Raw genomic sequence first — 13,803 nt, 5'->3', positions numbered from 1 at the left:
TCCCCATCAGTACTGCACTGGAGCTTGAGACGAGATTACTCGTGCAGGTCTTTGAGTCAAAAGGTTGTGGTTTCAAACCCTGAGGCGACAACACTACCCATTCATATATTCCTTTCCACAACCGTGGGACATCACAAAGTGTAACACAACCAATGAAGCAGAACCAGGCACATTGTGTGATGACAGTTAAATTGATCAAGAAGCTGAAACAACGTGGGTGCAATTCTCTTTTTCTGGTCCATTAGATAAACCAAGGCTATCCTTGCAAAATTGGTCTAAGTGGACAGGGGATAAACCTTTTTAATGGGTACCCTCATCCTAAAATTAGACAGCATTCCCAAGGCGGAGACACAAATCAAGTCTATTCGGCCAATTATGTTTGTGCTGGCTCTTTTTAAAAATAAATTTAGAGTACCCAATTCATTTTTTCCAATTAAGGGGGCAATTTAGCGTGGCCAATCCACCTACCCTGAACATCTTTGGGTTGTGGGGGCGAAACCCACGCAAACACGGGGAGAATGTGCAAACTCCACACGGACAGTGACCCAGAGCCGGGATCGAACCTGGGGCCTCGGCGCCGTCAGGCAGCAGTGCTAACCCACTGCGCCACCGTGCTGCCCTCTTGAGAGATCTAAACAATTAGCTCGAATGTCCTGCTCCTGTCTGATAGGCCTCATTAGATTTTCCTTTTCAATTTTCAAATATTTATTCAATTCTCTCAAAAGCGATAGGGACTTGGAATGAACATGCTAGATGCAGTGCAGGCATAAAACGGTGAATAATTTAATAAACAGTCCAATACAGGGACTACAGCTTTGATTGGATGGATTTACCAAGAAGAATCTTTCTCATTCAAAACTATCGGGTCAAAAAATTCTCTCAAGTTCTTTGTTGGTCTGTTTACATACCCCTGTCGGGATCATCATCGCAAACACTGGTGTGAGACAGGTCTTGAATAATTTGCTCCTTCTTCACTTTTGGATCGAATATGTGCAGCCTGGCTCCCTCATCCAGAAGGTATTTGGAAATGTAAATACTGGACGACTCCCTGCAACAGAAAGCAAACTTAAAACAAGAGGCCGGATGGTTCAGAGTCCCAACGTCATTTGCACGTCATTAAATCATACATCACAAAAGGAGACCATTTGACCATCATGGCCATGCTATCTCTTTGAAAGAGCAAACCCACTGGCCCCGCTCCCCTGCTCATTCCCTGTTGGCTTGCCATATTTTCCCCTTTCAAGTATATATTTAATTCCCTACTGTTAGTGACAGTATCGGTAGGAGTGGCCACCTCACCAAAATCACATCTTCACATTAAGGATACTCTGCATCATGTTTTTTGTTCGGTCATGGGATGTAGGAGTTGCCGGCTGGGCCAGCATTTACTTATGCCCATCCCGGAGGGCATTTAAGAGTCAACCGCATTGCAGTGGGTCTGGAGTCACATGTAGGCCAGACCAGGTAAGGATGACAGATTTCCTTCCCTAAAGGACATTAGTGAACCACATAAGTTTTTACAACAATCGGCGATGAATCTAAGAATCATAGTATTTACAGCGCAGAAGTCTGCACCAGCCCTTGGAAAGAGCATTCTGCTCAAGCGCACAACTCCGCCCATCACCGTACTCCAGCAACCCCACCCAACCTTTCTTGGACACCAAGGACAATTTATCATGGCCAATCCACCTAGCCTGCGCGTCTTTGGACTGTGGGAGGAAACCGGAGCATCCGGAGGAAACCCACGCAGACACGGGAAGAAGGTGCAAACTCCACACAGACAGCGACCCAAGCCAGTAATCAAACCTGGGATCCCGGAGCTGTGAAGCAACAGTGCTAACTACTGTGCTACCGCGCTGCCCCAATGGTTTCATGGTCACCGTTGGACTTTTCATTCCAGATTTTTATTGAATTCAAATTTCACCATCTGCCGTGGCAGGATTTGAACTGAGATCTCCAGAGTATGACTGGATTACTTGTCCAGCAACAATGCCACCACACCACAGTGCGGCACTACCACCGTGCTAAATGGGATAGACTTCGAACAGATCTAGCAAATAAGACTGGGTATCCATGAAGCGATGTCACAAGTAGACTTACATTAACACTGCAATGAAGTTACTGTGAAAAGCCCCGAGTCGCCACATTCCGGCGCCTGTTTGGGTACACGGAAGAAGAATTCAGAATATCCAAATTACCAAACAGCAAATTACCTTAACAGACTTCAACAGCAAATGTGTGGATGACTGCGTGCCAAAGAAAGTAGCATGCATGTTCCCCAACCGAAAACCATGGCTTAATCGGGAGATTGACTCTCTTCTGATGCAGTTCAAGTCAGGCGACCCTGACCTATACAGGAAATCCAGGTACGGCCTCCGCAAAGCCACCTGGGATGCCAGGAGACAATATCAGGCCTAGCTAGAGTCACAGACAGACTCTCGGCGGCTGTGACAAGGCCTAAACAACATAACGGGCTACAAAGCAAAGCAGCATCTCCAGCAGCAGGGCACCCCTCCCTGATGAACTCAATCCATTCTATGCTCGGCTCGAGCAGGAAACCATCGATCCGCCCCTCCCTGATGAACTCAATCCATTCTATGCTCGGCTCGAGCAGGAAACCATCGATCCGCTGTCGACTGCCCCAGCAGCCCATAACACACCCATACCCACCGTCACAGCTTCCGAAGTCAGATCAGCCTTCCTCAGAAGAACCCTCGGAAGGCGACGGGCCCAGATGGGATCCCTGGTCATGCACTCAGAGCCTGCGCGGACCAGCTGGCAGATGTGTTCACGGACATCTTTAACCTGCCCCTACTCCGCTCCGAGGTCCCCACCTGCTTCAAGAAGACCACCAACATACCAGTGCCAAAATAGAACCAGGCAACGCGCCTCAATGACTACCATCCGGTGGCCCTGACATTGTCATAATATACACCAGTATATCATGGTGCAGACACACACTGATGGACACACATTGGGACCAATCAACATACACAACACCGCAGCCAATCACCAGTGAGAGCACACACACTATAAAGACAGGGGGCATCAGAGTTCCCGCTCATTCGAGTAGCAGCTAGCTAGGAGCACAGAGCTCACAGCCTGCAACACAGACATTCACCATGTGCTGAGTGCATCAACTGGTTAGGACAAGGCAAAGGTCTTTAGTTAAAGCTAGTATCGTATTTACCCGCAGTTCAAGTATGTTTAAATAGTTAACCTTTTAATAAAATAGTGTTGCACTATTTCAAGTGTTGGTGACCTTTATGTGATCCAGAACACCCAACACATCAGATATCAGTCGTAATGAAGTGCTTCGAGAGGTTGGTCATGGAGCACATCAACTCCATACTCCCAGAACGTCTTGATCCACTGCAATTCGCATACCGCTGCAACCGGTCCACATCAGACACCATTTCCTTGGCCCTACATTCATCCCTAGAGCATCTCGATAACAAGGACTCCTACGCCAGACTCCTATTCATTGACTACAGCTCCGCCTTCAACACCATAATCCCAGCCAAGCTCATATCAAAGCTCCAAATCCTAGTACTTGGCTCCCCACTCTGCAACTGGATCCTCGATTTTCTGACCCACAGACCACAATCAGTAAGAATGAACAACAACACCTCCTCCACAATAGTCCTCAACACCGGGGCCCCGCAAGGCTGCGTACTTAGCCCCCTACTCTACTCCCTGTACACACACGACTGCGCGGCAAAATTTGTTTACAACTCCATCTACAAGTTTGCTGATGACACGACCGTAGTGGGTCGGATCTCGAACAATGATGAGTCAGAACACAGGAAGGAGATAGAGAACCTAGTGGAGTGGTGTAGCGACAACAATCTCTCCCTCAATGCCAGGAAAACTAAAGAGCTGGTAATTGACTTTGGGAAGCAAAGTACTGTACACACCCCTGTCAGCATCAACGGGGCCGAGGTGGAGATAGTTAGCAGTTTCAAATTCCTAGGGGTGCACATCTCCAAACATCTGTCCTGGTCCACCCACGTCGACGCTATGACCAAGAAAGCACAACAGCGCCTATACTTCCTCAGGAAACTGAGGAAATTTGGCATGTGCATGTTGACTCTTACCAACTTTTACAGATGCACCATAGAAAGCATCCTATCAGGCTGCATCACAGCCTGGTATGGCAACTGCTCGGCCCAGGACCGCAAAAAACTTCAGAGAGTCGTGAACACCGCCCAGTCCATCACACGAACCTGCCTCCCATCCATTGACTCCATCTATACCTCCCGCTGCCTGGGGAAAGCGGGCAGCAAAATCAAAGACCCCTCCCACCCGGCTTACTCACTCTTCCAACTTCTTCCATTGAGCAGGAAATACAAAAGTCTGAGAACACTCACTAACAGATTCAAAAACAGCTTCTTCCCCAGAAAAACTAAAGAGCAGGTCATTGACTTCAGGAAGCAAAGTACCCGAAACAACCCTCTTATAGACTGATCTGATTAATACTACACTCCGGTATGCTTCACCTGATGCCAGTGTCTATCTATTTACATTGTGGACCTTGTGTTGCCCCATTACCTATTTCTTTTCATGTACTAAATGGTGTGTTTGACCTGCACGCAGAAAAATACTTTTCACTCTACCTCGGTACACGTGACAATAAACAAATCCAATCCAATCCAGCACACCTTTCGGGAGTTGTGGGAGGAAACCGGAGCACCCGGAGGAAACCCACGGAGACACGGGGCGAACGTGCAGACTCCGCACAGACAGTGACCCAAGCCGGGAATCGAACCTGGGACCCTGGAGCTGTGAAGCAATTGTGCTATCTACTCTACCATTACCACTATGCCTGGGGGGGGGGGGTCCAACCCTGGTTCAATGATGGGTGCAAGGGGGCATGCCAGGAGTTGCAACAGACACACACAAAAACAATGAGCTGCCAACCTGGTGAAGCCCCAACTCGGGGCTACTTAATGTCAAACAGCAAAAGCAGCACACGTCACAGAGCAACAAACAACACATCCGACTCTCCAGCCCTGTCACATCCAGTCCCGAATGGTGGTGGGTAATTAAACTCACTGGAGGAGGAGGCTCCACAAATATCCCCATCCTCAATAATGGGGAGCCCAGCACACCAGAGCAAAAAAAATAAGGCTGAACCGTTGCAACAATTTTCAACCAGAAGTGCCGAGTGGACGATCCGTCTCGGTCTCCTCTGGAGGTCCCCAGTATCACAGATGTCAGTCTTCAGCCAATACCATTCACTGCACTCCACATGAATCAAGAACAGCTGGAGACACTGGATACTGCAAAGACTATTGACCCTGATAATATTCTGACAATAGTACTGACAATGTGCTCCAGAACTTGCCGCACCCCTAGCCAAGCTGTTCCAGTACAGCTACAATACTGGCATCTACCTGGCAATGTGAAAGATTGGCTAACTATGTTCTGTACACAAGATACAGGACAAATCCAACCCAGCCAATTCCCTCCCCATCAGTCTTTTCTTGATGATGAATAAAGTGACAAAGGGATCAACAGTGCTATCAAGCAGCGCTTACTCAGCAATAACCTGCTCACGGACGCTCACTGTGGTTTCTGCCCAGGGTCACTCAGCTCCTGGCCTCATTGCAGCCATGGTTCAAACATGGACAAGAGCTGAATGCCAGAGGTGAGGTGAGAGTGACTGCCCTCGACATCAAGGCAGCATTTGACCGAGTGTGCCATCTTCAGCTGCTTCATCAATGACCTCCATTCCACCATAAGGTCAGAAGCGGGGATGTTCGCAGATGACCGCACAATGTTCAGCGCCATTCGCAACTCCACGAACATTGAGGCGTCTCTCCAAATGAAGTAAGGCCTGGACAATATTCAGTCTTGGGCTGACAAGAGGCAAGTTACACTCGCACAACTCAAGTGCCAGGCAATGACCATCTCCGACAAAAGAGAATCTAACCGTCACGCCTTAACATTCAGCGGTGAGGCAACGGGGAGAACGTGCAGACTCCACACAGGCAGTGACCCAAGCCGGGAATCGAACCTGGGACCCTGGAGTGGCGAAGTAACAGTGCTACCAACTGTGCTGGAGACCACCACATTTTGAGTAGTGAATAACTGGCCTCTGACTGAAGCCACTCAGATGTATCAATTTAGCATGGCCAATCTACCTAACCTGCACATCTTTGGACTGTGGGAGGAAACCGGAGCACCCGGAAAAACCCACGCAGACATGGGGAGGACGTGCAAACTCCACCCTGTCACCCAAGGTCGGAATTGAACCCCTAACCACTGTGCCACCATGCTGCCCCAAGATGTATGGATCAATTGTAATCGGATTTGAAGGGGGATAGCAGGCAAAGGGATTGATGGCCTCCTCTGGCTGCTAGGCTCGTCCTCTGAACGAACACCTTTGGGACAGGTCTAAATAAGCTGAAGTCAAAAAAGACAGCACTTCACTTAATTTGCAAATCTTTCTCTGGGATATTAGGCAGTGCCAAATGACAGAAGTATATTTCTCTGGTGAGTGTCTCAGTTACACACAATTGCCGGGCACTGCCCAATTTTCCATGCATCTTGCTGTAAGACTGAAGAAAAACCTTAACATGGCTCCGTCTTGGCAGAGCCCAGTCCTTTCGTACAAAGTTGGAGCAGTAAAAAATGTTACAGCATTTCACCAAACCCTACCTCGTGTCTCCAGTGTCCTTCTTGAAGGCAAATCCCAACAAACCGATCTTTTTATCAGTGACGGTGTTGAAAAGGCAGCCGATTACACGCGCTGCAAACCTTCTCCGTTGGTAATCGTTAATCTCGATCACCTGGCAGCAAAATCAGATCGCATTACATTTCAATTTAAAAAAAAAAAAAAGTGCAACCCAACTGGTTCACGCTCACGTTTACGATGCTGAGACAAACATCCTCCCAGGCCCACCTCACCTCAACCCCGTTAACATATCCCCCCCGCCTAAGTGGGTGGTGGGGGCGGGGTGGGTTTGGGAGCGGATGGAGGTAGCTTCATGTAGGGGCACCAGTCTGGGGGCGTTGATAACGGCCCCTCTGCCGTTCCCGCCGGCGAGGTACTCCACTGTGCTGGAGACCACCACATTTTGAGTAGTGAATAACTGGCCTCTGACTGAAGCCACTCAGATGTATCAATTTATCATGGCCAATCTACCTAACCTGCACATCTTTGGACTGTGGGAGGAAACCGGAGCACCCGGAAAAACCCACGCAGACACGGGGAGAATGTGCAAACTCCACCCTGTCACCCAAGGTCGGAATTGAACCCGTAACCACTAGCCACTGTGGTGGTGTCGGCCTTGAGGATCTGGGATCAGTGGAGGAGGTATGTTGGAGCAGTGGGAGCATCGGAATAGTCCCCAATAGGTGACAATCACCGGTTTGCCCCGGGGAGCTTGGATGGGGGTTTTTGGGTATGGCGAGAATTGAGAGGATGGGGAACCTGTTCTTAGAGGGGATCTTCCCTAGGTAGAGGGCGCTGGAGGAGAAGTTTGGGTTGGCAAGGGGGAACGAATTTAGATATTTACAAGTGCGGGACTTTCTACGCAGGCATCATCCTTCCCACTCCTGCCACTAAGGGGGATCCAGGATCGGGTAGTGTCTAGGAGTTGGGTGGGAGAGGGGAGCGTCTCAGACATCTGCAAAGAACTCATGGGGTAGTGTAGAATAGGGGGTCAATTAGGCGGGTCTTGGTGGGATGGGAGTCGGTGATTGCACTATGTTTCTTGTTCTTCATACATTGTTTTTATACCGTTGTTGTTTGTAATGCCAAAAATACCTCATTAAAATTGTTTATTAAAAAAAATCTCCTCCCGCTTGTGTTACTCAGCTTCCTGTCAAACATACCAATGCTGTTCATTTCATTCACTCTCTATTGGAGTGAGTTCCACCTTCTGACCACTCTGGGCAAGGAAGTTTCTCTTTGGATTGTCTTTTGGATTGACCGGTGACTCATATTTATGACCTCTAATTGTCCAATTTTGGTGTCTGATATGGATATAAAGATCTACATTGATTCTGCAAGGACCAAACAAGACGCGAGAGTTTTGGTTCAAACCGGTTTATTCATTTAAGCACGTGCTCCATCTTGGGTTGGTATGGACTCCCTCAAAAGCTACAAACCACCGGTTTATGCTGATTGAAATATAGAATAGAATTACCGTAGGATCCTACAGTGCAGAAGGAGGCCATTTGGCCCATTCAGTCTGCACTGGCCCTCTGAAAGAGCAACCCGCATAGGCCCACTCTCCCGCCCTATCCCCAGAACCTGACCTAAGCTGCACACCTTTGGACTGTGGGAGGAAACCGGAGCACCCGGAGGAAACCCACGCAGACACGGGGAGAAGGTGCAAACTCCGCACAATCACCAAGGCTGGAATTGAACCCTGATCCCTGGTGCTGTGAGGCAGCAGTGATAACCACTGTGCCACCATGCCGTCCGATCTACAGATAGTGATATTTTAAGTTTTCACCAATAAAGTTACATAGTGGTGCTCGGTTATCAGCCCAATTATTTCTACACGACTAGATTACTTCATTACATTGTAAGTGAATGCATGTGATATTATCTGACCACTGCAAATGCTGCATTGTCCAATCACTACCAAGCACGTATGCATTTCAGCGTGTGATGCGTGACCAGTGATTAATCCCGCTCTGCCCTGCTTGCTGTTCAAATTTCTTCTAACTCCTTCAGTCTCCACCCCAGCCAACAAGAGAAAGAAAACACAGACTGAGTTTCAGTCTTTAAATTTATTCTTTTAAGAAGTACCCAATTATTTTTTTTCCAATGAAGGGGCAATTTAGCCTGGCCAATGCATCTACCCTGCACATCTCTTTGGGTTGTGGGGGTGAGACCCACGCAAACACGGGGAGAATGCGCAAACTCCACATGGACATTGACTCGGGGCCGGGATCGAACCCAGGTCCACAGTGCCGTGAAACAGCAGTGCTAACCAGTGTGCCAACGTGAGTCCCTCGGTGCCGTGAGTCAGCAGTGCTAACCACCATGCAGCCCTCATTGCCATGAGTCAGTAATGCCACTGTGCCACCGTGCGGCCCTTGGCACCATGAGTTAGTAATGCTAACCACGGCATCACCGTACGGCCCTCGGCGCCGTGAGTCAGTAATGCCACTGTGCCACCGTACGGCCATGCCGCCGTGAGGCAGCAGTGCTAACCACTGCATCACCGTGCGGCCCTCGGCGCCGTGAGGCAGAAGTGCTAACCACTGGATCACCGTGCGGCCCTCGGCGGCGTGAGGCAGTAGTGCTAACCAATACATCTCCGTGCGGCCCTTGGCGCCGTGAGGCAGCAGTGCTAACCACTGGATCACCGTGCGGCCCTCGGCGCCGTGAGGCAGCAGTGCTAACCAATGCGTCTCCGTGCGGCCCTTGGCGCCGTGAGGCAGCAGTGCTAACCACTGCGTCTCCGTGCGGCCCTCGGTGCCGTGAGGCAGCAGTGCTAACCACTGCGTCACCGTGCCGTCATCTGCATTTCAGTCTTAAAGTGGTTTTCCAAAGTTTGCAAATGTCAAGTTTAAATTCATAGACACATCCTTTCAATCCCACTACCTCAACCCGAGCTCAACTGATGCCAACGTTATGCTTTCAGCGGAGGACAGAAGAGGATAAGAAATGGTTGAATAGCCTATTCGGTCCATCGCACTTGCTCCACTATTCAATACGGCCACTGTTGATCTTCTACCTTCATCTTCACTTTCTTCACCAGTCCACATGGCAATTCCCCAAAACCTATTGATTGCAGACTTGAATCTACTCAACGATGGAACATCCAGCTCCCCCAGGGCAGAGGATTCACAACCGCCTGCATGAAGAAAAATCTCCTTAACCGAGATCTGAATGACCAGGCCCTTAATCCAGAGTTTGTGCTGAACTCGGAGTTTGGTAAGTGATGGAATTTGGTAATAAATAATAATCTTTATTGTCTCAAGTAGAGTTACATTAACACTGCAAAGGTTACTGTGAAAATCCCCTAGTCGCCACATTCCGGCCCCTGTTCAGGTACACAGAGGGAGAATTCAGAATGTCCAATTCACCTAACAAGCACGTCGTTCGGGACTTGTGGGAGGAAACCGGAGCACCCGGAGGAAACCCACGCAGACACGGGGAGAACGTGCAGACTCCGCACAGTCAGTGACCCAAGCCGGGAATCGAACCTGGAGCTGTGAAGCAACAGTGCTAACCATTGTGCTAGTCAGGTGGACAGTGCGGTTCAAGCCCAGAGACATGAATTAGGTGAGCAGGTAGGTGATTCCCCAAAATGGGCAGCGGTTTAAACTGGTACTGGGGGGGGCGGGGAGGCAAACATGGCATTACATTTATAGCATTAACTAGTTTAACTCCACCAAAATGACTATGGATAGCAGCTGAGTGGTATTCCCACACTTGAACCCTATTTGGTTAAAATGCAGTAAAGATGGCAGGACAAGTGATGTGTCACAGCTGTAGCATGTGGGTAAAGGTGGACACTGATGTGATCAACAGGAGCCACATCAACAGGAAGTGCCTGTAGTCTGAAGAACTTTGCTTCCCTGTTGATGAGCTGGAGTCTGCGCTTTGGACACTGATGCTTCAGGGAAGGGGTAAGTTACCTGGGCACTTCCAGGAGGCAACCCTGGTACTTATTGGTCATTCTTTGCTACTCTAAGAATGTGGTGGTCTGGCTTCTCTGTGGTTTGTAAGGGACCTTCCTGCTTATTCCCTGATTTCCCCATTCTTTTATTTTTGCCGTTACATTTTTCATGGTAGCACAGTGGTTAGCACAGTTGCTTCACAGCTCCAGGGTCCCAGGTTCAATTCCCGGCTTAGGTCACTGTCTGTGCGGAGTCTGCACGTTCTCCCCGTGGGTTTCCTCCGGGTGCTCCGGTTCCTCCCACAGTCCAAGGATGTGCAGGATAGATGGATTGGCCATAATAAATTGCCCTTATTGTACACAAAGGTTAGGTGGGGTTACAGGGATAGGGTGGGGCGTGGGCTTAAGTAGGGTGCTCTTTCCAAGGGCCACTGCAGACTTGATGGGTCGAATGGCCTCCTTCTGCACTGTAAATTCTATGATTTTTGATTCATGTATGATTAATGGGCACGTGTCTTGGAGGCAAATTGAAGCACAGGATATGAGCTGCAGGAGATGTAGACCATCCAGCACAAATGATGGAGAACGGCAGGGATTTGTTTGATTGATTTGGCTGGAGGCCAATGAACTGGCCCAAAAGGCTGTGCTCTGCCCTGTAACAGGTGGTGATTGGATCTTTGTAAATTAATTTATGGGGATGTGGGTGTCGCTGGTTAGGACAACATTTATTGTCCATCCTTAGTTGCTCTCCAGAAGGTGGTGGTGGTAAACTGCTTTCTTGAACCGCTGCGGTCCTCGAGGTGTAGGTACACCCACAGTGCTGTTAGGGAGGGAGTTCCAGGCTTTTGACCCAACGACAGCGAAGGAACGACGATACATTTCCAAGTTAGGGTGGTGAGTGACTTGGAGGGGAATCTCCAGGTGGTGGGATTCCCAGATATCTGCTGGTCTTGTCCTAGGTGGTCATGGGTTTGGAAGTTGCTGCCTAAGGAACCTTGGTGAGTTACTACAGTGCATCTTGTAAATGGGACACACGGCTGCCACTGTTCATCAGTGGTGGAGGGATTGAATGTTTGCGGAAGGGATAGCAATCAAGAGGGCTGCTTTGTACTGGATGGTGTCGAGTTTCGTTGGAGCTGCACTCAATCAGGCAAGTGGAGAGTATTCCATTACACTCCGGACTTCTGGCTTGTAGATGGTGGACAGGCTTTGGGGGTCAGGAGGCAAGTTACTCACCGTAGGATTCCTAGCCTTTGACCTGCCCTGGTAGCCACAGTATTTCTATGGTGAGTCCAGTTCAGTTTCTGATCAATGGTAACCCCCAGGATGTTGATTGTGGGGGATTCAGCGATGGTAATGCCATTGAATGTCAACGGGGCAATGATTAGATCTTCTCTCATAGGAGATGGTCATTGTCTGGCACTTGTCTGGCACAAATGTAACTTGTCAGCCCAAGCCTGGATATTGTCCAGGTCTTGCTGCATTTGGACATGGACTGCGTCATTATCTGAGGAGTCGCGAATGGTGCTGAACATTGTGCAGTCATCCGCAAACATCCCCACTTCTGACCTTATGATGGAAAGGAGGTCATTGATGAAGCAGCTGAAGATGGTTGGGCCAAGGACACGACCCTGAGGAACTCCTGCAGTGATATCTGGAGCAGAGATGATTGACCTCCAACCTCCACAACCATCTTCCTTTGTGCCGGGTATGACTCCAAAAGGGGAGAGTTTTCCCCCGGATTCCCATTGACTCCAGTTTAGTTAGGGCTCCTTGATGCCATACTCGGTCAAATGCGGCCTTGATGTCAAGGACAGTCACTCTCACCTCACCTCTGACATTCAGCTCTTTGATCCCTGTTTGAACAAAGGTCAGGAGCTGAGTGACCCTGGTGGAACCTAAACTGAGCGTCCGTGAGCAGGTTATTGCTGATTGAATTCTGCTTGATAGCACGTTGATGACTCCTTCCATCACCTTGCTGACAATGGAGATTAGACGGATAGGATGGTAATTGGCTGGGTTGAATTTGTTCTATTTCTTGTGTACAGGACATACCTGGGCAATATTCCACATTGCCGGGTCGATGCCAGTGTTGTAGCTGTACTGGAACAGCTTGGCTAGGGGTACGGCAAGTCCTGGAGCACAAGTCTTCAGTACTATTGCCAGAATATTGTCAGGGCCCAGAGCCTTCACAGTATCCAGTGCCTTCAGCCGTTTCTTGACATATACATAGATACATCGAAGATAGGAGCAGGAGGAGGCCTTTTGGCCCTCCGAGCCTGCTCCGCCATTTGTCACGATCATGGCTTATAATGTTGAGTGAATTGTATTGGCTGAGGATTGACATCTGTGATGCTGGGGACCTCCGGAGGAGACCGAGGTGGATCATCCACTTGGCACTTCTGGCTGAAGATTGTTGCAAATCCCTCAGCCTCGTCTTTTGCACTGATGTGCTGGGCTCCTCAATCATTGAGGATGGGGATATTTGTGGAGCCTCCTCCTCCAGTGAGTTGTTTAATTGTCCACCAGCATTCACGGCTGGATGTGGCAGGATTGCAGAGCTTCGAACTGATGCGTTCATTGTGGAATCACTTAGCTCGGTCTATTACCTGCTGCTTATGCTGTTTGGCACACAGGCCGTCCTGTGTTGTAGCTTCACCAGGTTGGCACCTCATTTTTCGGTATTCCTGGTGTTGCTCCTGGCATGCTCCCCTGCACGCTTCATTGAGCCAGGGTTGATCCCCTGGCTTGGTGGTAATGGTAGATCCCACCAGGCTGTTTTTCAGAGTCCCGAGGTTCCAGTTTGGTTTCAGCTTTGATGCTGGCAGCCTGATTGGAGAGTGGGGGGGGGGGGGGGGGAGGAATCTAACTAAACTTCTCCAAAAGAGATCCAACTAATTCTCCACAGAAGGCCACTGTGAAGGCTGACTCGCTCTCCAGAAAGTCTAGGCAGAAGCCCAAAGTCAAAGCACGAGCCGACAGCAAGGTTTGAAATGAAACAAAGCGTCTCTCCAGAAAGGCCTGAATGTAAACCTCGAGTTGAAGGCCTAGTTTGATGAGAACTAAGGTGTTTCTCCAGAAAGCCTGCTGCCTGTGAGTACTGCGGGGACCCTGAATGGATGACTCTGCAAGCTGTAAACCAGAGACTGTGATCAGCAAGCTTGTTGTGAGGCAAGTGAACTAAAGAACCACCATTTGAAGCAAAGATTCTTAT

The 13,803-nt window shown here is 49.3% G+C and overlaps 1 protein-coding gene across 1 annotated transcript in view; it reads right to left on the bottom strand.

Moving 5' to 3' along the window:
* LOC140427177 (UDP-glucose 6-dehydrogenase-like) overlaps positions 1–13,803 on the bottom strand; it is a 48,588-nt gene that overhangs the window by 8,784 nt on the left and 26,001 nt on the right. The window contains exons 8-9 of the mRNA XM_072512753.1: positions 6,664–6,794; positions 909–1,048 (exon numbers count right to left, since the gene is read on the bottom strand). Of these exons, the coding sequence (XP_072368854.1) occupies positions 909–1,048; positions 6,664–6,794 (271 nt within the window). The remainder of the gene's footprint in view (positions 1–908; positions 1,049–6,663; positions 6,795–13,803) is intronic.

This window comes from Scyliorhinus torazame, chromosome 7 (assembly GCF_047496885.1).
Source record: "Scyliorhinus torazame isolate Kashiwa2021f chromosome 7, sScyTor2.1, whole genome shotgun sequence".
Classification (NCBI taxonomy): domain Eukaryota; kingdom Metazoa; phylum Chordata; class Chondrichthyes; order Carcharhiniformes; family Scyliorhinidae; genus Scyliorhinus; species Scyliorhinus torazame.
The sequence above is the reverse complement of the archived record's forward strand: the minus strand, read 5'-3'. Positions and strand labels throughout refer to the sequence as shown.